The sequence below is a fragment of the Chiloscyllium plagiosum genome, chromosome 14 (genome assembly GCF_004010195.1).
Source record: "Chiloscyllium plagiosum isolate BGI_BamShark_2017 chromosome 14, ASM401019v2, whole genome shotgun sequence".
Classification (NCBI taxonomy): domain Eukaryota; kingdom Metazoa; phylum Chordata; class Chondrichthyes; order Orectolobiformes; family Hemiscylliidae; genus Chiloscyllium; species Chiloscyllium plagiosum.
This window is the reverse complement of record NC_057723.1, coordinates 81,946,953-81,974,854: the sequence shown is the minus strand read 5'-3', so window position 1 is coordinate 81,974,854 and position 27,902 is coordinate 81,946,953. Positions and strand designations below refer to the sequence as shown.

At 42.1% G+C, this 27,902-nt stretch overlaps 1 protein-coding gene across 2 annotated transcripts in view; it reads right to left on the bottom strand.

Moving 5' to 3' along the window:
* Positions 1–10,262, bottom strand: part of LOC122556849 (collagen alpha-1(I) chain-like) — a 181,518-nt gene extending 171,256 nt beyond the window's left edge. For both annotated transcript variants that reach the window (XM_043704102.1, XM_043704104.1), the window contains exon 1: positions 10,058–10,262. In XM_043704102.1, coding sequence (XP_043560037.1) covers positions 10,058–10,133 — 76 coding nt within the window. In that variant the 5' untranslated portion in view covers positions 10,134–10,262. The remainder of the gene's footprint in view (positions 1–10,057) is intronic.
* Between the last annotated feature and the right edge of the window lie 17,640 nt (positions 10,263–27,902).

Genomic DNA, 27,902 nt, shown 5'->3' with positions numbered 1-27,902 from the left:
AGCTCGTGTGCTCGTTGTTGTGGTTCTGTTCGCTGAGCTGGAAGTTTTTGTTGCAAACGTTTCGTCCCCTGGCTAGGTGACATCATCAGTGCTTGGGAGCCTCCTGCGAAGCGGCAGGGACAGACCACTATAAACACCGGAGGAAACATCAAAGAAGCGCTTCGCAGGAGGCTCCCAAGCACTGATGATGTCGCCTAGCCAGGGGATGAAACGTTTGCAACAAAAACTTCCAGCTCGGCGAACAGAACCACAACATCCTTGTAAATCTTTTCTGAACCCTTTCAGGTTTCACAACATCTTTCCGATTGGAAGGAGACCAGAATTGTATGCAATATTCCAACAGTGGCCTAACCAATGTCCTGTACAGCCGCAACATGCCTTGTACTCAATACTCTGACTTATGCCTTCTTCACTATCCTATCTACCTGCGACTCCACTTTCAAGGAGCTACGAACCTGCACTCCAAGGTCTCCTTGTTCAGCAACACTCCCGAGGATCCTACAATTAAGTATATAGCTAAGATTTGCATTCCCAAAATGCAGCACCTCACATTTATCTGAATTAAACTCCATCTGGAACTTCTCAGCCCATTGCCCACCTGATCAAGATCCCTTGTAATCTGAGGTAACCTTCTTCGCTGCCCACTACACCTCCAAGTTTGGTGTCATCTGCAAACATACTAACTATACCTCTTATGCTCACATCCAAATCATTTACATAAATGATGAAAAGTAGTGGAGCCAGCATTTGTGCAGGTTAGGTGGATTGGCCATAGTAGATATGAGATTATGGTTATAGAGTAGGGGGCTTTTGGGTAGGATGCTCTTCGGAAGGTCGGTGCAGACTTCAGGGGCCGAATGATCTCTTTCCGCACTGTAAGGATTCCATGATTCTATGATTCCAGGTGAAAAACATCAGCATTGGGAAGCCTACTGAATCACTCAGACTGTGCTGACCAACCTGCACCAGCACTCGCCCCACATGCCAGGCATGTCTCACATTAAACAAAACCTGGCTCAAATATTCAACAACACTACAATTGAAGTTCTGGCCTAGGCTGACAACAAAAAAAAGGAAGGTTCCTTTAGATCTTAAACCCCCAAAGGACACCCACCAAACTCATCATCATCACTGGGCTATAGCTAACGGCAGATTGCCTCCACATCAGGCAATACCTAGACATAGTGGTCGACGAAAGAAGATGTTATTGTTTCTTGGAAAAGCAAACAAAGGCAGAATTTATATAATTAAAAATAGAGCCTTGGGCAATTTTATGGAACACAGAGACCTGGAGGTTCAGAGACAAAATTCTTTGAAGTTTGTGTCACATATAGATAGGGTTGTTAAGAAGGGATTTAACATGCTTGCCTTCACTGCTCTGATATTTGAGTATAGGAGTTGGGACATTATGTTGAGGTTGTACAGGACTTTGGTGAAGCTTCTTCTGGAGCACTATGGTGCAGTTTTGCTTTTCCTATTATAGAAAGGATATTATTAAGATGGAGAGGGTTCAGAAGAGATTTACTAGGATGCTGTCGGGAATGGGCAGTTTGAATTATAAGAAAAGGCTGGATAGACTGGGACTTTTTTCACCGGAACATTGGAGGTTAAAAGGCAATCTTATACAAAATTAATAAAATAATGAGGAGTGAATGGCAAATGTACTTTCCCTAGGGTGCGGGATTTTATGAAAAGGGGACATATTTTTAAAGTGCAAGGGAAAAAATTTTTTAAAAATCTCAGGGGCAATTTTTTTACATAGAGAGTGATTTGGATGTGGAATGAAATTCCAAAGAAATTGGTATTCTTTGGGTACATTTACAATGTACATTAGACATTTAGATAAGCACATGAATAAAAAATGCTTGAAGGGATTCAGGCCAAGCGAAGACAGGTGGACTAATTTAGTTTGGGATTATGGTCGGCATGGACTGGTTGGACTGAAGGGTCTGTTTCCGTGGTGTATGACTCTGTGACTCTATGAACACAGAGGAGGTGGCAGATGACTGGAGATAGTTAATGTAGTTCCACTTTTCAAGAAGGGTGGAGAGATAGACCAGACAACTATAGAACTGTAAGTCACATGTTAGTGGTTGGGAACTACTGGAGAAAGTTCTGAAGAAATGAATTAATCTGCACTGGGAGAGGCAAGATTTAATGAAGGATATACAGCCAACACACGTTTGCACTTTAGATACAACGTCTCTAATTGGTCAATCGCACTGTAGTGAATGAGCATTAATGAAGAGCATGTTATAGGAGAACAACTTGTAGATGAGAATGTGGGGGTGGTGCTAATTAAGTTAGCAGATGACACAAGGATTGGTTGGGTGGTCCATAGTGAAGATTCAATAAGTGTGGTGGTGGAAAAGCACAGCCGGTCAGGCAGCACCCGAGGAGCAGGAGAGTCATTGTTTCAAATATGAACTCTTCATCAGGAATGTGGGGGATGCCCAAAGGGGCTGAGAGATAAAGGGGAGAGGGTGGGGCTGGGTGAAGGTAGCTGGGAATGCGATAGGCAGATGAAGGTGGGGAGTCTTGGTGATTGGTCGAAGTCGAAGGTGGAGCAGATAGGTGGGAAGGACGATGGACAGGTAGGACAGTTCAAGAGGGCAGTGCTGAGTTGGAGGGTTGGATCTATGATAAGGTTGGGGGAGGGGAGATGAGGAAACTGGTGAAATCAACATTGATCCCGTGTGTTTGGAGGGTCCCAAAATGGAAGATGAGGCGTTCTTCCTCCAGGCATCAGGTGGCTAGAATCTGGTGGTGGAGGAGGCCCAGGACCTACATGTCCTTGGTGGATGGGAGGGGGAATTGAAGTGTTCGGCCACAGGGCAGAGGGGTTGTTTCATTCATGTGTCAGAGAGATGTTCTCTGAAATGTTTCACAAATTGGAGTCCTGTCTCCCCAATGTAGAGGAGACCACATCGGGAGCAATGGACACAGTAGATGATGTGTGTGAAGGTGCAGGTAAATCTCTGCCGGATATGGAAGGATCCTTTGGGACCTTGGATGGAGGTGAGGGGAGAGGTGTGGGCTGAGGTTTTAACAAGGGAGAGGGAATGGTCTCTGCTGAACACAGATAGGGTGGGAAGGAAAATATATCTCTGGTGGTGGGGTCTATTTGTAGGTGGCGGAAATGGCGGAGGATGATGCATTGCATCTGGAGGTTGGTGGGGTGAAAGGTGAGGACCAGGGTGGCGGGTTCTGTCATTATTGAGATTGGAGGGGTGGGGTCAAGGGCAGAGGTGCGGGAAGTGGAGGAGATGTGCTGGAGGGTATCGTTGACCACGTGAGAGGGGAAATTGTTGTTCTTGAAGAAGGAGACAATCTGGGATGTTTTATGGTGGAATTGGGTCCTCCTGGGAGCAGATACGGCAGAGGCAAAAGAAGTGGGAATAAGGGATAGCTTTTTTACAGGAGGCTTCTCCTGGATAATAGTGAAGAATATTAGGTGTCATGTGGCTCAGTGGTTAGCGCTCCTGCTTCACAGTGCCAGGGACCCGGGTTCAATTCCATTCACAGGTGACTGTGTGGAGTTTGCACATTCTCCCCATGTCTACGTGGGTTTCCTCTGGGTGCTCCGTTTCCTCCTACATTCCAAAAATATGCATCTTGGGTGGATTGGCCATGTTAAATTTCCCATAATGCCCAGGGATGTGTAGGTTAGATGGATTAACCATGGAGAATGGTGGGTGTGGGTGGGATGCTCTTTGGGGGGTTGATAGGCTTAATGGCCTGTTTCTAAATTGTAGGGATTTTATGACTGATGGTTTTAAGAAGGTCTTAGTTTACAGGATGACGTAGTTGGATTGATCATTGGAGGATGGAATCTAACCTTGAGAAATATGAGCTGATGCACTTTGGAAGAAGTAACAAGAGAATGGCAGTATACTAGGACGCACAGAGGGATCTTGGGGAGCAGCAGGGATAGGGAGGTTAGGAAGGCATATGCAACAGTTGCCTTTGTCAGTAATGGCAAAAATTATCAGAGCAGAGAGATTATGCTGAAGCTGTTTGAGACAATGGTTACTTGCAGCTAGAGTAGTGTGTACAGTTCTGGTCACCACACTATAAGAAGAACGTGATTACACTGAAGAGGATGCAGAAGGGATTCAGAAGGATGTTGCCTGGATTGGAGTTTTTCAGCTTTGAAGAAAGGCCAGATATGCTCAGGTTTTTATTTTCTTTAGAGCTAAGTGGGAATGGGTTATTGTGGTATATAAAATTATGCAGGGGCATGGGTTGGATGGATAGGAAGGGTCAATAACTTGGGCATAATTTTAAAGCAAAGGGCAAGAGATACAGAGTGGGTTTAAGGACATTTTCTTTTCACTCAAAGGATGGTAGAAACCTGGAACACACTGCTTGGGTAGGTAGGTGAAATGGGAAACCTCACAACAACCTTTAAAAAAATGTTGATGAGCATTTGAAATCTCATAACATTCAAGGTTTTGGGCTAAGTGCTGGAAAGTGAGATTAATGTAGATAGGTTCGCACAGACTTAACGGGTAGAAGGGAGTCTTCTGTGCTGCATGAATCTATGTCTTGAGGGTACAAGTGTGGCTTGGGCGATCTTTAATGAATCTACCCAGCACATTTTAACGATACATTCACTTGCATAGTTGTAAATGTTGCTCATTAATTTATGATATATTTGACTGAAGTGAAAAAGAATGGAGCATCTTCTTTCATTAGAATGTGATGCTGATCTTCCTTCAGGACATCTTTCATTGTCTCACAGTTATCAGCAATATTTGTCATTAATATTGTTCTCATGAGTTAATGAAGAATAGACCTAGCATTGGGGATTACCGTCAAGGCTTGGAAGATTGAGTTCAAAAACAGTAACCTTGACAATGAAGTCAGTGTGAGGCAGGGCTAGGGCCAAGTGTGTACAGCACAGGGACAATTTATGGAAGTAATGGATAAAAGTGGCTGAACTCCATAAGGTGCAGGAGGGAAAGATTATTGCCTTGCCTTAGCTCCAAGACAGTAGGGACAGTGAAGGAATAAAGCAAATAATCACAACAGAGGATGTAAGAGAACTGGGGTACATGTTCTAGTGATTATGTGTCCTCAATTACCTGTTGTTTGCTTGAGGCAATGCATGTAATCATGTTTGCTTCCAGATCATAGGAGTATGCAGGTATTGTTGTGTGCAATTACACAAAGGTCAGGTTCTGCACCTAATGTAACACTTCTCAAAAATCACAGTACAAGTATAATAACATAAAAATGCACCCTTTATTTAAAACAATAGCACAAAATGAAACAGTTTCACTCAATGAATTATGTCAAAGAGGAACCAAAGGCCTCTCAGCCAACTGGAAAAATAATCGGAGAATTCAAGCATGTGTTGGTAGTTTCATTGCCCTGAAATTGATTAACAATAATATTTTCATAGTCTGTCTCCTTCATCAGATTTTTAAAAATCCATTCATGGAACGTGGGTGTCACTGGCAAGGCACTGATAAGTAAGTGCCCACTCAATTCTGGTCCTTTTAATGAACAGTGGGGAAAGTCAACCCACCTTTTGAGGTAAGAGAACATAAATACCCTCTACAGAGGATTATCCTTCTGGAGAGAATCATAGTTTATGATTGCTGCCCAGTTCAGTTTATCTGTCCCACCACTCCTCTTGCCTCCTGCAGAACTGGGAGCCTCACCCTTACGCTCATGTGACTATTACTGCTGCCTCATTGGCAAATATTAGAAATTAAAATGTGCATTCTCACTTTAAATCCCTTCAAGCAAGAGGATGAAAGGTCATCAGAGATAGGTAGGAATGTGGACTTGAGGTTACAATCAGATTAACTATGATGGTATTAAATGGTACAGCACATCCAAGGGTCTGAAAGGCCAACTACTGTTCATTCTTCATTTGATTTAAGTTACTTTGCCCTATTTCTTTATTTTTCTCTAGCTCTACAACCTCTCAACTGAACTTTTTCTTTGTCTTGTCTCTTGTTCTTTTACCCCTTTCACCATTGACAGTGGTGCCTTAAGTTGCCTTGATCCCACATCTAGAAATCCCCAACCTTTCACCCTTTGTAACTCTTCTTTTGAGATACTGCTTAGAAACCAGCTCTTGTTTGTTCTGTTCAGCAGCCCTCCTAAAATCTTGTTTTTTTGATTTTTGTCAACCACATTCGTGCATTTTGCTGTATTAATCTAATTGCAAACTCTTATTAACATCATTCTAAACACATGACCACTAGAAACGAGAGATGCAAGAGCACATTGTTTCTGACAAGGCCTTTATAGCCTGTCATTCCCATGAATTTAGATGGGATCATCAGCAGGTTTTAAAAACCAAAGTGAAATCTATAGATTATTGTGCCTCCAAGTCCTCACCAGCAAGTAACAGCACTTAGGCAACATCATTGCAAAGCAGGCTTGGCTAACATTCAATTAAAATTAAGACTGTTTGACAAGCATTACAACTTCTACCAATGTCAATGAAGATCTTAACTGATTCATTTGTAAACTGAGAGGGGTTCCTCAGTGGCATTAAGTATTTTTTGATTAATGCTTGTATATTTATATACAATCAGACAAACATTGGCTGTGATTCTCTTACTTGAGTGTGGGGGTGGGTTTCTTCATTGGTGACAGACTCACTATCGCCAACATCAAGAAAACTCACCATATCAAGCTCCAACCAGCTTCATATGAGCTGATGGCTGAGCATCTCATCTAATCACAGGCCTCAGCAGTGCAGTCTTGCCTCACAGCTCAAAGGTTGTGAGCCAATCTGAGGCCAGAGGTCTCTTGGTCCTGAAAACCACTGGTTGAGGCCTACTCTTCAGGGCCTCTTTTGTCAAGTAGTTCAGTCTTTCTCCTTCACTTATTGTGGTGTGGAGTCGTGGATGAAAAGGGATGAGAAAGGGAGATAGATGGCCATTCCTTTGACCCCAGTTCTTTCTCCAATTTGTCAACGATTGGGGTAAATGGAGGTCCTCATCATCATTCTAGCAGGCAGTTCAATCTGGTTTCCCTATCAGGAAAGCAGCCACTTTTTCCCTGCTAAAAGGGCACGTATTGGGCTAGCTGAGGCCTTTACGTATCCAGTAATTGAACACCTATAGACCTTAATTGTCAATAAGTAGGGAAAATCCCCAATAGACTTTTCTTTTTAACCTGCCACCTAATTACTGAGATGGTGAGAAGGGGATGAGTAACTCTCCAGGGCCAACTCAGCCAAATGTTTACTCTTCTCACCATCTTTCACCCTGCCTTCTGAGAGTGGAAAAACATGACCACCATTTCACACCCAACGTCCCAACTAAGAAGGATGTGTCATCAATTATTTGTCAATGCTAACTGAATGCAGAGACACGCTGATGTTCCAGGAACATATCTGGCTTCTGATTCCCTCCAGGAAAATACCTCAACTCCATTCAAAATTTACAAGATGTCTTCATTCAATGGAAAGTGATTATGTTCAGAAACCCATTAACTCACCTTCCTACGATTTCTATACCTGGAGTGTATTATAGAGGGAAGTCCAGGATTTTAAGATTTTCAGATTTTACTTGGTAACAGTAAAGGAATGATATAGTTCTGAGTCAGAATGGTGATGTGTGGCTTGGAAAGAACTTACAGGTTGCACAGGCAACCTGAGTGGTCGAGATCCCAGGGTTGGAGGCTGCTGTTGGAGATGCATTGAAGAATTGTTGCAGTGCAGCTTGTGAGGGGTACTGCAGAGTCTGTATGTGGATGGTGGATAGAGTGTATTTTCAAAGTGATGAATGGCAAGAGGATTGCTTCGTTCTAGACGGTCTTGACCTTCTTGATTGTCACCACTTCATCCAGCCGAGTGAAGAACATTGTACTTGTGCCTTGTTGGTGGTAGATTGGCTTTAGGAGTCAGCAGGAGATCGATTTACTGTTCAATCTCTGATCTGCCTGATTAGCCATGGCTTTAGTCTGATTATTCCATGACAGGCGTCATGATAAAATAAATGAATGATGAGATTACAATATCCTTTTGAATATTTTTAGTCATGCCAGGCTCTATTGTTCCAATTCAGTGAAGCCCTACAGTGTGGAAAATGGCCAAGCAGCCCAACAAGTCCACAAATAATCTCCAAAGAGTACCCCACCCAAACCCACACCCCTACCCTATTACTCTACATTTCCCCTGACAATGCCCCTAACCGACACATCCTTGAACACTATAGGCATTTTAGGATGGCCAATTCACCTAACGTGCACATCATTGGATTGTGGGAGGAAACCGGAGCACCCAGAGGAAACCCATGCAGACACTGTGCAAACTCCACACAAAGTTGTCCATGGTGGAAATCAAACCCAGGTCCCTGGCGCTGTGAGGCAGCAGTGCTAACCACTGAGCCACCATGTTGCCCTTTTCTTCAATTATCTCTGTTGTATAGAGCTTACTATCTTCAAACATTTGCTGATTTAAGTATTTCCGGAGCAGCCTTAATGTGATGTTTCATTTTTACAGCAAGAGTACACTACATGTCAGTGGCACTAGTCCTACAGTACTTACTGTAAGCTTCCCAGAATATTAGCAATCATTCTCAACCTGAAGGAAACGTACTCAACTAAATTCTTATTTTTTAAATGTTATCAGGATAGTTTATGTGATTTTTCATAGTTAAGCCATTTTACACTTCCCATTAGAATTAAGTTGTTGAGTTGGAAGGCACTGTGCTCAGTACTATGCCATGACAATAAGTTGACATGTTAAAATGTGTTCTGGCTATGACATAACTACATGTAACCAACAGTTCAACTGCAATCTTTGCTCTTTAGACCGACCCAGTTTACATTGTAGCTGGAAACATGATCTTGATATGAGTAGTCCAGAAATTACTGCTCCCTCTCTAAAAACTGGGTAGGTCTAAGTAGCAAGTATTGCAGTTGAGCTGTCTGATACTGTTAGTTACATGTGGTTATGTCATTTCTGGAACACATTTTGATGTGCCAACTTGTTTGCCTCAATTGAACCATATTAAGTTTGATGATATATTAAAGGTTAAAATGCCTTTGTCCAACATTTATTGAACTACGGAAAGTATAAACCATGCACAAATACAATTATCCTATCAGTAAGTTTCTCCCAAACTAAGAAAGCACAGTCATTTAAACCCCAGTTTGGACAGTATAGAAAGCTAGCTTAGAAACAAGACAAACAGTTAAATTTATGATGAGGTACTGTATCAGACTGAGAGCATGAAGAAGTGCCAAAGTCCAATCCAGTACAATGTACTGAATTGTAACATTCATTAAGAATAAAAAAAGAGAATACTTCAATCAAAATATACATCCTGAATTTGTTCTTAAGAAAATCAAATGAATTATTGACACATAAATATAAAAATCTCACTTGATTAAAATAAATACACACTATTTATTACGTTGTACTAAGTCACACAAAACCCAACATAGTCCATGCTCAATCCCTGGTCTACTTTGTCAGCCAAACAGAACAGCACAATAATACAACAAAACAGCAATTTACATTTATGTAGCGCCTTTAGCATAATAAAATTGTCCTAAGGTATGTTAATTACTAAGTTTGACATTGAATCACATGGAAAGAAATTTCACCAAGTGAACAGACTTGGTCAAAGTGGTAAGTTTAAAAATAATTGGAACCCAAATCCTCCAGGATGTTATTTCTTCCCTATTCAGTGATCTTTAATGATTGTGTTTGAAAAGAGGATGCACAGAGGAGCATGCTCAATATTCAACATGCAGTTGACACTCAGAATCCAGGTCAAGACAAGGAGGGAAAAAATGACCTCAGTTGAGAAATAACAGGAAGCAATTGCATCTCAACTTGTATTACATACATACATGAGTCACCAAACATCAGGGAAAAGCAATAAAATAGGAATAATTTGATAGGAAGAAAAATGACAAATGCGAAGCATGGTAAATCAAATATAATAACAGCTAGCTTTGTGTAAAAATAAATCTGAAATTTTAAAGATCATTTTCATAATCTAATGTGTTGACTACAGTCTCAATTTACAATAATGTCTGTCTACAGGATCAGAAAGAAATCCAGAATGACACTTACCCGATTGAGCTGATGTTAATGACACATGTGTTATCCCAAGAAGTAGGAAGGACCACAAATGCACAAAATGCTGCATATCTAAATTTTAAGCACAGGGCGCCGCATGAAAACAAATGGGCTGACAGTTTTCAGTGTAGTAACATCAAACCCAGTATGTTCTTCCTCCTTCAGCACAGCTTCAGTTCACATTGCGATTTTTCTTCTGCTTCTAAAGTTTTAAGTGGAAGAAGTTTGGCAATGCTATATCTCCCGCCCCTCTCTGAAATTTGATACTGAAATGGGCCTCTCGATTTTTTTCTGTTTTGGCTTTGATTTATATTTGTTTAATAAACCACAGATATTCTATAATAAACTTATTTAAATGAATCAAGCTAATTTGCTTTATTTCTGTAAGTTTATCACAAGCAAATCTAAAGCAAACAACAGCAACCAATTTTATTTAAAATAAAAGCACTAAATGAACCATCCTCTGTGTAAAAAAAACTTTGCTGCTCATATCTTTTTTAAATCTCTCTCATCTCACATTAACAATATACCGCCTAGTCTTGAAAGCCCCCATCTTAGGGAAAAGACAACTACCATTAACTCTATCTATACCCCAACCTATTCAGCCTTTTTTTATAACTCAAACCTTCCATACCCACCAACCCCCATGTAAATCTCTTCTGAACCCTTTCCAGTTTAATGATATCCTTCCTACAACTGAGCGACCAGAACTGGACACAGTATTCCAGAAGAGGCATCACCAATGTCCTATATAGCCTCAACATGACTTCCCAACTCCTGTACTCAAAGGACTGAGCTATGAAAGCAAGCATGCCAAATGCCTTATTAACTACCTTCCCTATATGTGATGCAAACTTCAAAGAATTATATATCTGAATTCCTGGATCCCTCTGTTATACAGCACTAACCAAGGCCCTACCATTAATTGTCTAAGCCCTACCTTGTTTTTTCTGCCAAAATGCAATACCTCACATTTATTCAGATTGAACTCCATGTTCTATTTTTCAGCTCATTGACCCATTGAATCAACATCCCTTTGTAATCTTAGAAAACCCTCTTCACTGTTTATTATGCCATAAAGTTTGGTTTCATCTGCAAACTTACTAACCATGCCTTCTATATTCTCATCCCAAATCATTTGTATAAATGACAAACCAAAGAACACCCAGAACTCAATCCCTGTGGAACCCTGCTGGTGATGGGCCTCCAGTATGAAAAGCAACCCTCCACCACCACTTTCTGCCTCTCTTCGCTAATTTCAGCATGTTCTGCTTGATGCTACTTGCTCAACATCCACAAGATGAAGGTCCTCTGCCAACCTGGCCTGGCATTGTGGAGCAATCCCTCAGGCATCAAGGTTCAAGGGAAAGCCTTTCAGAACATTGTTCACTTCCAATACCTTTGGCCATTTGGCCAAGCAGCTATTGAGGAAAGATCCAGCATCGCCTCCAGTGTGCTAGCACAGCTTTCGGCCGCTTGATGAAAGAGGTGTTTGAGGACAACAACATCAGATCTGACACCAAGATCATGGTTTACAGAGCTGCTGTAGATTGTGCCCTCCTATATGACTCTGAGACACCTCAAGTTGCTGAAGTAGTACTAACAATGCTGCTTGCGCAAGATACTGATAATCCGCTGGAAAGAAAGACACACCAATACCAGCGTCCTCGACCAGGCCAACATCCCCAGCATTGAGGCACTGACCACCCTTGTTTAGCTCTGATGGGCTGGGCATGTCGTCCATGTGACTGACAAAAGACTCCCCAAACAAGTGCACTACTCTCAGCTTTGAAATGGCAGGCGAACCCCAGGTGTACAAAGGAAGCATTTCAGTGATACCCTCAGGGCCTCACTGGCAAAGTGTGGCTTTCCCACCTAGGCCCAAGACCATCCAAAGTTGAGGAAAAGCATCCAGGAAGGCATTGAGCATCTCAAGACTTGCCGTCAGGAAAAAATGCCGTCAAGAAGCTAGGCAAAAGCAGTGAAAGGAACATGTTGCCACACCAATGCCCTACCAACCCCTACCCATAATCATCACCTGCCCCACATGTAACTGAGTCGGTGGTAGCCGCATCCATCTGTAAGGCCACCCACTGACTCACCCTGAGAGTGGAACAGAGACATCCTCATCTGCAAGGAACCACCTAACATGATGGGCAATTTAGCTTGGCCAATTCACCTGAATTGCACATCTTTGGGAAGTGGATGGAAACCGGAGCACCAGAGGAAACCCACACAGACCTGGGGAGAATGTGCAAACTCCACAAAGACAGTCGCCCAAGGCCTGAATCAAACCCGGGTCTCTGGCGCTGTGAGGCAGCAGTGCTAGCCACTGAGTCACCATGCCACCCACCTGATAGTGACCTGCCCAACAACCTGTGACTTGGAAGAATCACTTAAAATACCAAGGCAATCATAGGGAATGGACCAATTGCAAGGTAAATGTGATATATGTAGTTTAGTGTTTGTTGGTCAGCACAGACATGGTGGACTGAAGGACCTGGTTCTATGCTTGATCACTCCATAACTCTCAGTCTTCACCAGGTTCAGTCCTTGCTTTTATGAGGCTAAAGTAAAGCTTTTTGTTATGTATGGTTCTCAGAGTTACAAAGAAAGCTATAATACTCGAACTTAAAATACAAAAGTCGATACATGTAAGATATTGAGACAAAAAATATGCAGTACATGCATCAGAGTCAGATAGAACTGCCTTCACCTGAGAGTGCCCAGCTTACTCTGAGAATATTCTAAAAAAGTTGACACTACTTTACACTTCAAATACTCTACTTCACTGTTGTTAGCATCCTGTCATCCATGGAAGCCTCTCTTGAATTGTATTCTTTATTTCTTGGCTGGCCAATCATCTGCTTTCACCACCTCATCATCCCAACAAAACAGTACCTAACCATTGACCTTTTAAACCTCACTAAAACTATCGTAAGAACACAAGATGACAAGAATGAAAGAGTGACTTCTTGTTTGGAATGCTCCAAGGCCAAACCTGACTAGACAACACTTTAATCTTTTGCTCCCTGTGAACAATAAAATGTTTACACATAAAACCTTGACCTCAAACAAAATCCTGAGACAGTATTGTGTTGGTAATTAATTAGGTTCATTGCTGGTTTAACATTTCAGGTTGCTGAGTAATTTGGGTGCTTTGGTCTTTTGTCTGATTCTAGAAAGTTACACTTGGCAGTGAAAATAAGGATTGTTGTACTCACTGCAGTTAGTTGCCTTCTGAAGGGCTTAACTGCAGTCATGAATAGTCTGGTAGAACAGCCTTCACAGTTGGAGGAGAAAGAAGAGCAACAGCCTATACAGCATGAGCAGTCATGAATAGAAAGCTGAGGGCATGCTTTACTATGCACACTGCAGATACTCAGGGAGCACTTGCATGCCAAGTGGGACTGTGACTATATTACCCATATAGGTGCTATATAGATGCTTTTCTGCTGACAGACCTTTAAACTCCACTGACTCCAAAACCAAGTCAGAGGTCCTCCAACTATACTAAACACTATCCTTTCACTAACTACAAGGCAACAATAGGAAGTTAAAAGCACACATTGCAAAATCCCACAGTGAAGCCTTTAGCATTAGGTGATGTTGATGCATATTTTGTTCCACAAATCCAGATGACACAAGTTTCTGTACAACAGTAGATGCTTTATTATTGGACAGCTGGCGAGAGATTCTCAATGTCCTGAAAAGTAGCTGTGTGTGTACTTGTGGTGACACTTCTCCATGAATCTCTGCTCTACACACAAAGACAGTATTTTTTATAGGGATTAAACAAAGGCCTATAAGTCAAATGGTCAATTGTCATTACATTGTTTAAGATAGGCAATTATTATTTTAAAATGCCTAGTGATTGTCGATGACCTGTGGTAACGAGTGGATGGTTTACAGGGACTGGTTATCATATTCTTCATAATCGTTGTTGTTGGGAAGAGATTAAAACAGAAGGGCTTTGCTTGTTCTCAATGGGGAATTCACATACCTATGTTAATATGGAGAGGAAGCAAAATAATGGGAGCAGGAGGTAGTTAATAGGGTTATGACCAAGGCTATCAGTCTTATCCAGGGAGGATAAATACCTTTGCCTGAAGCAGCAAGTGGAATCCACATGTATGGCTCCCCAGATTCAGTTCTCTGAGAGTCAGTCAGTTCCTCTACTGAGGTGTCCTGTCTCATGTTGTAAGAGGACAGACATGTAATTGATACTGCAGTGAGTGGTCTTAGCAAGGGAATGTTTAACCCTTGAGTCCCTAGTATGCCATGAAAATCAAATAAAAGATGGAACTGACCACTTTGTGACTTTCTAACTTTCTCAGTGCTGTGGGATAGATGGTGGTGGCAGGGTGGTCGTATGTAGCTGGTGTGACACCAGCCAAATTCTGGAGCCTGAAACCTCACATTACTCTTATGTTTCTCTTCATCCTGTTGTCTTTGGACTTCCAAAGCCTGTACATGCCAAAACATATCACTTTTTATTGATTTACTTGGTTGTGTTCTATTGTACAGGAGGTCCCGTGACATAGTGAGTAGCAACCATGCCTCTAACGTTAAAGCTCCACGTTAAAGTCCTGCCATGACTTGATGACCAAGAAAACTGCTTTATCATCTGGCCAAATGGATTAAGAATTAACTAAATCCTTCCAAAACATGCTGATAGCAAGTGGTAAGGCTGCAAAGGATTCCTGGATGGCCAAATGATAAAAAGAAAGCTACAGCCTTGACCATCATTGCCTGTAACCCCAGGCTACAATGTGCTCACAAATGTAATTGTTGTCATACAACACAAACACATTAAGTGAACTGTATCATATCACCATCACTCTTGTTTTCTTAAATAATAGGCCTTGACCATTTCCCAGTTGGAATCATGTGAAACAAAGGCACCTAGACTTTCAATGCATTACCAAAAATATTTATAGCTTTTTAAGTGTAAACCACGACAACATAGAGTTAGTTTTTAACAGAACTCAAATTGACATTTCTGATGAAAAGTCTACAATGTCGCCACACAAGGTGTCATCTTAGGTACAAAATGCCCAGGTGCAAAATCATAGCTGCAGAAGTTAAAAAAAAGATAAAAGTTAAAATATTTGGCACTACAGTCTAAGTATAAAAGTGGAAGCAATAAAGTAAAAAAGTCAAATATCTCAGTCCTTTCTTAAGCCATGGGCTTGCAGGCTCACCAAGCTGGGCTTTCCCCAACAAGGCTCGCTCTCCCTAGCTCTGGGCATGCTTTCCTGCATTTGCTAAGACCCACCTGTGTTTGCCAACTGCCTTTGCCGCTGGTGATCTCCATCAGGCACACCAGGCTTCGGTCCCGACTGCTGCTTCAGCACTGACCGCTGCTGCCATCATCTTTCACGACTGACTGCTGACTGCTGCCATCTTTTGTTGCCACCACTCTGCCATCTGCTGCCATGCTCTGTTGTCGCGTTAGTCACCTCACTGCAGAGCCCCACTCTACTAGTCCGGACATGGGTGAAGACACAATGCTGCCAACCTGATCAACCACCTGTTGGTCAACTGTCAAAGTCCCCAGCTGCTGCTGACTCACCTCCATGACCGAGCTGTAAAGACTAAAGAACTGAAAGAAAGAGAGAGAAAGAAAATGAGAAAAGAAGAAAGAGGAAGATAGAAAAGCAGTCGGAGCGGATGAGCTTTCATGAAGACCCCTATTCCACTGCCATCTTGAGTGGACCGTTCACATAGGTGCCACTGGTATGTCTGAGAAAGGAGGCTAGATTGGTCTCCCTCTTTTCCCACTCTTCATTTGGTTATAGATCACAAAGAGTTTCAATTTAAAATGGATGTCATGACAATTCAATGTACACTAGGTTATCATGAAGCTATGTATAAAGAATTAACTTGACATGATTTAACAAGTAAAGGGTACATTTTATAAAGTAATTTTCAAAATTTCTTAAAATGTAAAGATCCATCTTGATTTCCACAAAATGTGCACAAGCAAACAGACACAAACCAAGCATGCTAAATAGAATTAACAGGTTAAAGGAGGCTAAGTTTGGCCAACTAATGGTTCACTAGTTATCGATCCAGAGGCTTTGGTTCTCAGCTGAGGCAGTTGCGAAAGTTGTGAGTGATATTTCAGTCTTCTTCTAGAAACATTGCTGTTGAAACAGAAGTATTTGTGTGGAATTTTTTGCTTGCTTTCAGGAATGTAGATGCAAACTCAGCAAAAATGATGCTCCCTAAGATTGAGAGAGAAATAGAGAGTAATAGTCTCCTCCCAGAGCTTCCAATGGTCTTCTCACTAAACAGGGTTTTCCCTAAACCTACACAAAACGTGGCCAGTCACATGACTTCTCTCTAGCTGTCATGAGAAGTTAGTGAAATAACTCCAGAGAGGCTTGTCTCCCGTCACTAAGTCACCTCTTATTTAATTGAGGAGAATCCTTGACACTGATCCAGCTCTCAGAGTGAACAGAGCCTCTGACACTCCTGTTTGTATCTGTCAGTCAGGGCTCCCTGCTTAGACCAAGTTAACAGCCCCAATCAGGGAACATTCTATTCTATCAGGCCCACCTGGCTGATCTTGTTACAAAGTTAAAAATCACACAACACCAGGTTCTAGTCCAACAGGTTTATTTGGAGGCACTAGCTTTCAGAGGACTGCTCCTTCATCAGGTAGCTAGTGGGGCAGGATCATGGGACACATGATCAAAATGATTGTTTACTATAAATTCTGTGACCTATCATCCTGCCCCACTAACTACCTGATGAAGGAGCAGTGCTCTGAAAGTTTGTACTTCCAAATAAACCTGTTGGACTATAACCTGGTGTTGTGTGACCTTTAATTTTGTCTATCTCAGTCCAACATCGGCATTTCCACATCATAACTTTGTTACAGTCACTACAGTTCGAAAATCCATTACCTATTCCAAAAGGTATCTTTGATTAGCCCATATCCGCATAGTCAAAATAATGAAATCAGGGTCTTTTGTCAGAGAAATTACCTGCTGAATGGTTCATTATACTTATCCATGTTTAAATGCTGTAGATCCTTATTTTTAACAAGGTAAGAAGGAAATTATTTACAACTGTCAAACAATTTTTTGTCTCTGGTTGGATGAACATAAACTTTGCATTTGGAATCCAATGTAGTGTAATATGGTTTCCATAGTAACACAGATTGTCAACTTTTCCTTTAGTTTCAGTCAAAGTCCTTGAGCTGGTTAAAATAACCCTTTCTTAAAATTTGTCTGTCACCAGCCAATGAATTAAAAATTAATATTTGATTGGAACATCTTTTTGTAACAATACGCATGGCAATTGAAACCCTAGTTGAAAGAAAAAGCATTCATCACCCACAGGATGTTTGCCTCTGGTTATCTTAGCACTATCAAACATGAACCAGGAAACATTCAATTTTCAATTGGCGTAGGTCCAGATAACAGTCCAATATTGGGTCCTTTGTTAGGCTATGACTGAAATCAACATGAACATTTGTGGAATTCCTGAGTTATAACAAGACTGATTAGAATTCTCTGTAGGGAAATAGGGAATGTGATATGAAGCATTGTAACTGTAATGGCCAGATCTCAGCCTTTTCCAGCCTCGTAACATTCCCTGAGAGATTGTATCTCCTTTCCAAAACAGGACCTGAGTTATAAACAAAGAAGTTGAGTCTTGTAGCAGCACCTACACCAGTGTTCAGTTAAAAATGCAAAAAGTAAACTCTTTGCCAACAAAAAAAAAACAGTCAGAAAACATAAAAGGAGCTGGGCTGGTCAGATTTTGATACTGCTTTAAATTTACTCAGAAACCAATCTAGTTATGTCAGGCTCGAGCATTAACAACAGTGCTGTAATCCAACAAATAACCCATCGGGAAAAAAAATAAACTCAATCAACTGCCAGAAATACACACCCAGGGAGAACATTGGCTATTGCCAAAAGACCATGAAAAAGTAGTGTCTAGCTGTAGCAAAGGGGCTATGATTTGTATATGTATTTAAATTTGATTCTAATTTATACAAGTTTAAATATAATAGTACAAACCACAATTGTTTCTTCAGAATGAATTCAAAACTGCAATTTTAATCTAATAAATTGCAAAGCCCTATGTGGAACAATTTATTTAATGTTACCTTTTGGGCTTGCTGGAAAAAGCACTCATCAGTTAATTTTTGTGATTTAAAAATCTTTCCTTTTAATGACTGTACATGATTGCTATTAATTTAAAATGGTTTTTAGCTTTTGATATTACAGTAAATCACACTGAATGGGTTATTTTCTTTTGGCTACATGTCAGTTTGGTAAGTTTTGCAGATGGCTGCTGTCTGTAAGGCCTATTGAGATCACTTGCCCTATCTTACCAAATTCACCACATTAACGACTTGCTTCACACCACAGCACTGCTCTCACCTGAATCTAGCCCCTTCTTTCCATCTACTTTTCCCAGAGGAATTTGGGACTCGCTGGATATTCACTGAAAAACCAGCACCCCTGGTGCCCAGGCCAGCTCTAAAAAGCCATTGTGCACCCAGAAAAACACTTGCAGTCCAGCATTACCCTTCACTAGTAGTGTAATAGCACACCAGCCACAAAGCCACATTGCTCATGGCACACAACTGGTATGGCTGACATTCCAATGATAGAGGGAGGGTAATTGATGAAGTACTTGGGCCTAGGGCACTATCTGAAGAACCCCTGCAGACTTGTCCTGGAGCTGAGATGGCTGACCTCCAACAATCACAATCATATTCCGATATGAAAGGTATGACTCCAACCAGCAATCAATTTGCCCCCTCATACCCATTGATTCCAGTTTTGCTAGGGCTCCTTGATGCTACACTCGCTCAAATGCAGCCTTGATGTCCCCTCCCCTCCGGAATTCAGCTCTTTTTGTCCATATTTGAAGCAAGGCCAGGAGCTAAGTGGTCCTGGTGTTGCTGAGCAGGTGCTGCTTGATGGAACACCTTCCATCACTTTACAGGTGATCGAGAGCAGACTGATGGGGCAGAAATTGGCCAGGGTGAATTTGTCCGAATGTTTGTGTACAGCAGATACTGGGACAATTTTTCACAATCTGAAACTTTATTGCTGGAACAGCACAGCAGGTCAGGCAGCATCTAGGGAACAGAAGATTCGACGTTTCGGGCACATGCCCTTCTTCAGGAAACGTCGAATCTTCTGTTCCCTAGATGCTGCCTGACCTGCTGTGCTGTTCCAGCAATAAAGTTTCAGCTTTGATCTCCAGCATCTGCAAACCTCACTTTCTCCTCAATTTTTCACAATGTCAAGTAAAAGCTAGTGTTGTAGCTATACTGGAACAGCTTGGCTAGAGATATGATACGGGTCAAGAGTGTGGTGCTGGAAAAGCACAACAGGTCAGACAGCATCCGAGAAGCAGGCAAATTGATGTTTCAGGCAAAACCCTTCATCAGGAATTTCCAGCACCATACTCTCGACTCTGATCTCCAGCATCTGCAGTCCTCACTTTCTCCTGGAGATCTGATACGTCCTAGTGCACAATTCCTCTATACTATTGAACGAAATACTGTCAGGACAAATAGTCTTTGCAGTATCCAGTGTCTCCAGCCATTTCTTTGTATCATGTGCAGTGAATCAAATTGGCTGAAGACTGGTACCTATTACACTGGGAACCACTGGAGGAGGCCAAGATGGATTATCTACTTGGCAGTTTTTGCTGTTGCAAAAGCTGCAACTTTATTTTTGCACTGATGTGTTGGGCACCCCCAGCATTTAGGATGGGGACATTTGCCAAAATTCATCCTCCAGTGAGTTGTCCACTACCATTCACAACTGGAAGTGACAGGCCTACAGAACCTAGGTCTTAGGAGAAAGAGGGGACTGCAGATGCTGGAGAGTCGGAGTCGAAAAGTGTGACGCTGGAAAAGCACAGCAGGTCAGGTAGCATCTGAGGAGCAGGAGAGTCAATGTTTTAGGCATAAATCCTGTATCCTAGCCATTGGTTGTAGAATCACATATACGAGAATACATATGTATTCTAGTTTTGCTATTAAATGGTAATCTTTGAGGTTTGAGACACACTTTCATCAAGCCATGGGGCAACATAGCGGCAATAGAATCACTGAGAGCAAAGGGTGAGAAGTGGAAGTTCTTTAGTGAAGAGCTCCAACCATTTCACATCATTTTTCTCATAGCCAACTGAAATACAATAATGTAGGGAACCGATCACTGTAACAACATCTTTGGTTTGATTTTTCAGAAACCATGATTCCTACATCTCTGGTTAATTATATTGCAGCAACCTGTCTGGCAGAATGTGCCAATGTTGAAGAGCTTACAGACCAGAAATGGGGTTCTCTCCCCTCCTAGGCTGGATGTCCCACCATAGGGAGTTGAAGCTGAGCAGAAGCCCACACCTCTCCAAAACTGACAGTGCCACTGAGAGCAATGGTCATGATTGGTACTGCACTCAGGGCTAAAGGCGATGTTCATTAGGGCTTGGGAATAGTTGGTGGTCTCGCCAAGGAAGGTGATGCAGGAAGGGTTTGTAAGATCCTGACGGAAGTGAACCTAAGAGGAGTAACACCTTGGGGAGGTCCCCTGATATTCTCAGTAGATTAGTGTAGGAGAGACCATTTCTTTCTATCCCCTCCAGCAGCCACCCCCAGGGAAAGCTGCAAGGCTGGCTGCTTGGCATTAGTTTCTCCCACTTACTGCTGGCTACACTCTGGTTGCTGAGGCACAATTCCTCACTTAAGGATTCAATTGACCCACTAGCAGGCTGGTCACCTCTGCTACTCTCACCCCACCCCCCACACCATCTACTGGTACAGTTGTGATGGAGGCAGTGGGAGTGGCCAGGTTACCTGTGCTGTGTACACACCCTGCCCCACTTCTGCACCCCCCCACCATGCCCCACACCCCCAAACCCAATGGTGAGAGAACATCAAATCCAGCTCCTTGAATTTATATTCACTACACATCACAAAACTTGACTTTATCTATCATCAAATTGATAGGGAGGATCATACAGGCAATTAAGTATTTCAGTTGAATTCCTAGTAAATCTGGAGCCATAATCTAATTTGAGGCAATTAATGGAGTCAGACACTATACCAGGGAGTCAAATTACATGCTATAAGCAAACAATTCCTTCCTATTGCATTCATAATTAAACCTACATCACGTCAGTTTGTTGAAATAATATCAATATTATTGATATAATATGTCATAAAAGGTTGTCTGTGCTTTGTGGTATACAACAGTTTGGCGTTTTTCAAACTGATCCAGTTTGCTTCAAACCAATAAGAAAGTTGTTCAGATTTGATCTGTCCACAAGCCGTAGGATAAATCCAACCCAACCAACTACTACTCCATTAGTGTACTGTTTTAAATAAACCTTGACGTTAGATCTCATGGAATACAGGGAGAACTAGCCATTTAGATACAGAACTGGCTCAAAGGTAGAAGACGGAGGGTGGTGGTGGAGGGTTGTTTTCAGACTAGAGGCCTGTGACCAGTGGAGTGCCACAAGGATCGGTGTGGGTCCACTACTTTTTGTCATTTATATAAATAATTTGGATTTGAGCAAAAGAGGTAGAGTTATTAAGTTTGCTGATGACACCAAAATTGGAGATGTAGTGAACTGTGAAGAAGGTTACCTCAAATTACAATGGGATCTTGATCAGCTGGGCCAATGAGCTGAGAAGTGGCAGATGGAGTTTAATTCAGATAAATGCGAGATGCTGCATTTTGGGAAAGCAAATCTTAGCAGGACTTATACACTTAATGGTAAGGTCCTAGGGAGTGTTGCTGGACAAAGAGACCTTGGAGTGCAGGTTCATAGCTCCTTGAAATGGAGTCGCAGGTAGATAGGATAGTGAAGAAGGCATTTGGTATGCTTTCCTTTATTGGTCAGAGTATTGAGTACAGGAGTTGGGAGGTCATGTTGTGGCTGTACAGGACATTGGTTAGGCCATTGTTGGAATATTACGTACAATTCTGGTCTCATTCCTATCAGAAAGATGTTGTGAAACTTGAAAGGGTTCAGATAAGATATACAGGGATGTTACCAGGGTTGAAGGATTTGAGCTATAGGAAGAGATTGAATGCGCTAGGTCTGTTTTCCGTGGAGCATCAGAGGCTGAGGGGTGACCTTATAGAGGTTTATAAAATCATGAAGGGCATGGATAGGATAAATAGACAAGTATTTTCCCTGGGGTGGAGGAGTCTAGACTAGAGGGCATAAGTTTAGGGTGATAGGGGAAAGATATAAAAGAGATCTAAGGGGCAACCTTTTCACTCAGAGGGTGGTAAGTACATGGAATGAGCTGCCAGAGGAAGTGGTGGAGGCTGGTACAATTGCAACATTTAAGAGGCATTTGGATGGGTATATGAATAGGAAGGGTTTGGAGGGATATGGTCCAGGTGCTGGCAGGTGGGACTAGATTGGGTTGGGATATCTGGTCAGTATGGACGAGCTGGACCAAAAGGTCTGTTTCTGAGCTGTACATCTCTCTAACCCTATGCCTCTATGACTCTAAGTTAGATAACGCTAGCTGGGGACATGCATCGAAAATAAGAATTGCATAGTCAATGGAATCGTACAGAACTGTATTGGAAACTTATTGAAATTCGATTGAAATGTCACCATTGGATGCATGATGCACCCAAGCCACTGAGGAGGTCACTCAATCCTGAAGGCCTCTATTGTTCCAGTGGACTCTGCATGCTTCTTCTCCATAGATACTGGACATGGAAGTGGGGCATACAGTCAGGGCCTACCACCCCCTCCACTGCCCACTGCCTGGACCATTTCAATGGTCACCATGACCAGGCCCAGATTGAAGTCCCTTCGATCAGGCCACCCAATCCCCCATTCCACACAGGGTGCCCATAGATAAGGGCTGAAAATGTGTTGCTGGAACAGCGCAGCAGGTCAGGCAGCATCCAGGGAACAGGAGAATCGATGTTTCGGGCATAAGCCCTTCTTCCCGAAACGTCAATTCTCCTGTTCCTTGGATGCTGCCTGACTTGCTGCGTTGTTCCAGCAACACATTTTCAGCTCTGATCTCCAGCATCTGCAGACCTCACTTTCTGCCCATAGATAAGGGCCCTATTAGACCATACTTAATCTTCAGCAAGGTGATGAAAAATATCATTGAGGGTAATCAGAATTTGATTACAATAACCTGCTCATTGATGCTCGATTTCACTTCCACTAGGGCCAATCAGCTCCTGGCCTCATTACAACCTTGATCCACACATTGTCAGAAGACATGAGCTCAATAGGTGACTTTCGAAGAACTGCCCTTGACATCAAAGTAGCGTTTGACCAATATGGCATCAAGGATTCCGAGCAAAACTATAATTAATGGTAATCAAAAGGAAAACTCTCCACTAGTTGCAATCATACCTCACCCAAAGGCAGTTGTTATTGGAGATCAATTATTTCAGTCCCAGGGTAGGTCGGTGAAGGTGGGGGTGAAGGTGATAGGTCAGAGAGGAGGGTGGAACGATAGGTGGGAAGGAAGATGGACATGTAGGACAGTTCAAGAGGGCAGTGCTAGTTGGAAGGTTGGATCGGGGATAAGATGGTGGGGAGAGAAAATGAGGAAACTGGTGAAATCCACATTGATCCCATGTGGTTGGAGTAGCCATGTGGATACTGCCGAAATAAGAGCAGGTCTGAAACCAGAAAATCTATGGCAAATAATTCACTCCTGCCTCATTAAATCCTATCTGCTATCCACAAGGCACAGGTTTAGTGGAATGTTCTCTACTAACATGCGGGAGAACAACTCCAATAACTCTCAAGAAGCTTGACACAAACCAGGACAAAGTAAATCACTTGATTGGCAACCCATCCCTCACCTTATCATTCAGTCCCTCCACCAGTGACAACCATTGGTAGAAGTACAGACTGACTACAAGATGCATGGTTGCAAACCAGGAAGCCTCCTCAAACTACACTTTCTAAACCCTTGAGTTTGAATACCCTTGGTACAAGGGCAGTTGATGCCTGGCAACATCATCACCTGAAAGTTTCCACATGCCATTGATCATCCTGACTTGGAAATAAATTGTTGTTCCTTAATTAGCGTTGGGTTAAAATCTTGGAATTCTTTTCCTCTCAATCATATAGGTCTAGCTGCACTCTTGGACTGCCATGGTTCAACACTGCAGCTAATCATTACCTTCTCAAGGGAAATTAGGGATGCAAATTCAGTGCTGGCCCAGCCAATGAAGCCCTCAACTCATTAAAGAATAAATGAATAAAAATATCTTTTGCTTTCCTGATGGTACCGCGGAGAATAAATAATCTTCAAGAAGGTGGCTCACATGCCATTTAGCTCTTTTCTTCGTTGTTGATACCTAATTATTCAAATTTTCTGAAAGAGGACTTTGTCCCATTCTACTCTACTAACACAGGCCATAGGTGAGAATGCATTTGGTGCAATGAGCACAAGATTTAAGGAAAAATATGAATGAGTTGGAGGCAGCTCAGAGAAGGTTTACCTGGAATGAAAGGATGGCCTTACAAGGAAAATTTGGACATGATAGGTTTGTATCCACTGGAGGTTGGAAGAGCAAGAGGTAACTTGATTGAAGCATATAAAATCCTGAGAGCCTTGACAAAGTGGATATGGGTGGGATCTTTCATGTATTGGAGAATTTTGTGGGCATTCTGGATATTGTTGGCTTTGAGCTCTTCAGGCTGAACTCTTTTGAACTGTTATGAATTAACTACACAAATGAAAAGCTGCAACCACTGTTTAATCACGCAATGTTTATCCTGGAGCAAGAGGAACATCAGCTAGAAGGAACTGGATGAAGCTTTATTCATTTTGGCTTTGACTTGCAACCTTGTATTGACTTATTTGAGAATCTTGAACTATGGGGTCACTGTTTAAAAATCCCAGGTCGCCAGTTGAAAACTAAGATTAGTCAATAGTTTTTCTCTCAGAGAGTCATGAGTCTTTGGAATGCCCTTCTTGAAAAAATTGGTGGATACAGAGTTCTGGAATATTTTTGAAGCAGGGGCACATAGATTGTCTGTAGGCAAAGGGTGAAAGATAATCAGTGGTAGACAGAATTTGGATATGGGGTTAAATCAGCCATGATTGTATTGAATGAAGCAGCAGACTCAAAAATGGTTTATGGCATCACTCCAATTCCTAATTAATATGTTCATATGTTCTATACTCCACAATCCATTCAAAGTGACCACTATCATTATAATTCTGTTCGCCGAGCTGTAAGTTTTTGTTGCAAACGTTTCGTCCCCTGGCTAGGCGACATCATCAGTGCTTGGGAGCCTCCTGCGAAGCGCTTCTTTGAAGCGCTTCGCAGGAGGCTTCCAAGCACTGATGATGTCGCCTAGCCAGGGGACGAAACGTTTGCAATAAAAACTTACAGCTCGGCGAACAGAACCACAATAACGAGCACCCGAGCTACAAATCTTCGCACAAACTTTGAACTATCATTATAATGTGTGTATTGCTTCAGAAGATAGGAATATAAGAATATAATATAGTAAGTTTGAAAATGATACCAACGTTGATGGTCTAGTAGACAGTGAAGAAGGTTATCTAGGATTATAAAGAGATCTTTATCAATTGGGTCAATGGGCTGATGAGTGGTAGATGGAGTTCAATTTGGATAAATGTGAAATGTAGCCCTTAACTCATTGATATTTCAAAGTTCTATCTGCCTCCTCTTTCAGTAATCTACCTCCACTACTCTGTGGTGGAGAATTCCAAATATTTATTTCCCCACGGCGGAAGAAATTCCTTTGTATCTTGGTTTTAAATATGTTTCAGAGATTCATGAGTCTTTGCAGCGCTCTTCTTGAAAAGCTTGGTGGATGCAGAATTCTTGAATATTGTAAAACAAACAAAGGCAAGGCTTACAGAATAAAAATTATGGCATTGGATAATGTCGCAGAACAGAAAGACCAAGAGGTTGAGGTAGATTATTCTTTGAAATTTGTGTCACATATAGATAGGGCAGTTAAGAAGGTGTTTATCATGCTTGCCTTCATTGCTCAGACCTTTGAGTATAGGAGTTGGGTCATTCTACTGAGGTAGTGGGCGGCACGGTGGCATAGTAGTTAGCACTGCTGCCTCACAGCGCCAGAGACCCGGGTTCAATTCCCGACTCAGGCGACTGACTGTGTGGAGTTTGCACATTCTCCCCGTGTCTGCGTGGGTTTCCTCCGGGTGCTCCGGTTTCCTCCCACAGTCACAAAGATGTGCAGGTCAGGTGAATTGGCCATGCTAAATTGCCCGTGGTGTTAGGTTAAAGGGGTAAATGTAGGGGTATGGGTGGGTTGCGCTTCGGCGGGTCGGTCTGGACTTGTTGGGCCGAAGGGTCTGTTTCCACACTGTAAGTAATCTAATCTAGTACAGGACATTAGTGAGGCCTCTTCTGAAGTACTGTGTCCAGTTGTGGTCACCCTGTTATAGGAAGAATGAAAATAAGCTGGAGGGTGTTCAGAAGAGATTTGCCAGGAATAGATGGCTTGAGTTATAGGGAGAGGTTGATGGGCTGGGATATTTTTCACTGGAGCTTGGAGGTTGAAAGGTGAGCTTATAGAGGTTTATAAAATAATGAGGGGCATAGATAAGGTGAACAGCGAATGTATTTTCCCTAGGGTGGGGGATTTCAAAAGTAGGGAGCATATTCTTAAGGAGAGGTGAAAGGTTTGTAAAAGTTATGAGGGGCAATTGTTTACACAGAAGGTGACTTGCGTTTGGAATGAACATGCATAGGAAGTGATGAATACAAATACTGTTACATGATTTAAAAGATATTTCGATAAGCATGTGAATAAGAAATGTTTGAAAGGATATTGGCCAAGCACAGGGAGGTGAGATTAGTTAATTTTGGGATTATAGTTGGCATGGACAGGTTGGACCAAAAGGTCTGTTTCCATGCTGTATGACTCTATGAACCTGTAAGAGACAGGAGAAGGAGTAGACCATTTGGCTCCACAAATCTGCCCCACTATACTCTAAGACCATGGCCGGCCTGCCCCAAGCCTCAACTCCACTTTCATGTCAGCTCAGTATAGCTCTCAACTCGCCTACATTTCAAAATTCTATCAACGACCTCTTTCAGTGATCCTCCACAACTCTCTGGTGGAGAATTCCAAATATTTACTGCCCTGTGGGAGAAGAAGTTCCTTTGTATCTTGGCTTTAAATATGTGTCAGAGATTCAAGAGCCTTTGGAGGGCTGTTCTTGAAAAGGTTAGTGGATGCAGAGTTCTTGAATATTGTAAAGCAGAGGCAGATAAATTGTCTATCAGTGAGAGGCCGGAATTTGGAGATGGGGTTAACAATGAAATATTTAACATTATTAAATGTTGCCCTATTCTTTAACTACGTTCCCTGGTTAAAGATTCCCCCCACTCGTAGAGATATCTTCTCGAGATCTATCTTGTCAGGTTCCCTCGGAATCTTGTATGTTTGAATAAGATTACCCCTCATTCTTCTAAACCATATTGAATAAAAGTCTAAATAGGGGAGCTGTTCTTGATAAATCAACTTTTACATCTCCGGAAACAAACGAGTAAATCTCTTTTGAACTGCCTCCATGCCAATATATCCAGACAATTGGACATCTGCCAGCAAACACTTTTTGTACATAAAGGAGGGAGACAAACAAAACAGGTAAGCCAGTTCGCTTTATGTAGCGATTGTAACAAAGTCAGTCAAGTGGACCTCATGGAATATGAGTTCCTTGATTGGACCAGATTACCAGCATCAATCAGGGAACCCTGGCTGACAGATAAAACCAGGAATGTCAGACATCCTGTTCACTTTGAGAGCTTGCTCTCAGGGAGCTGGGTCAGTGCCAAGG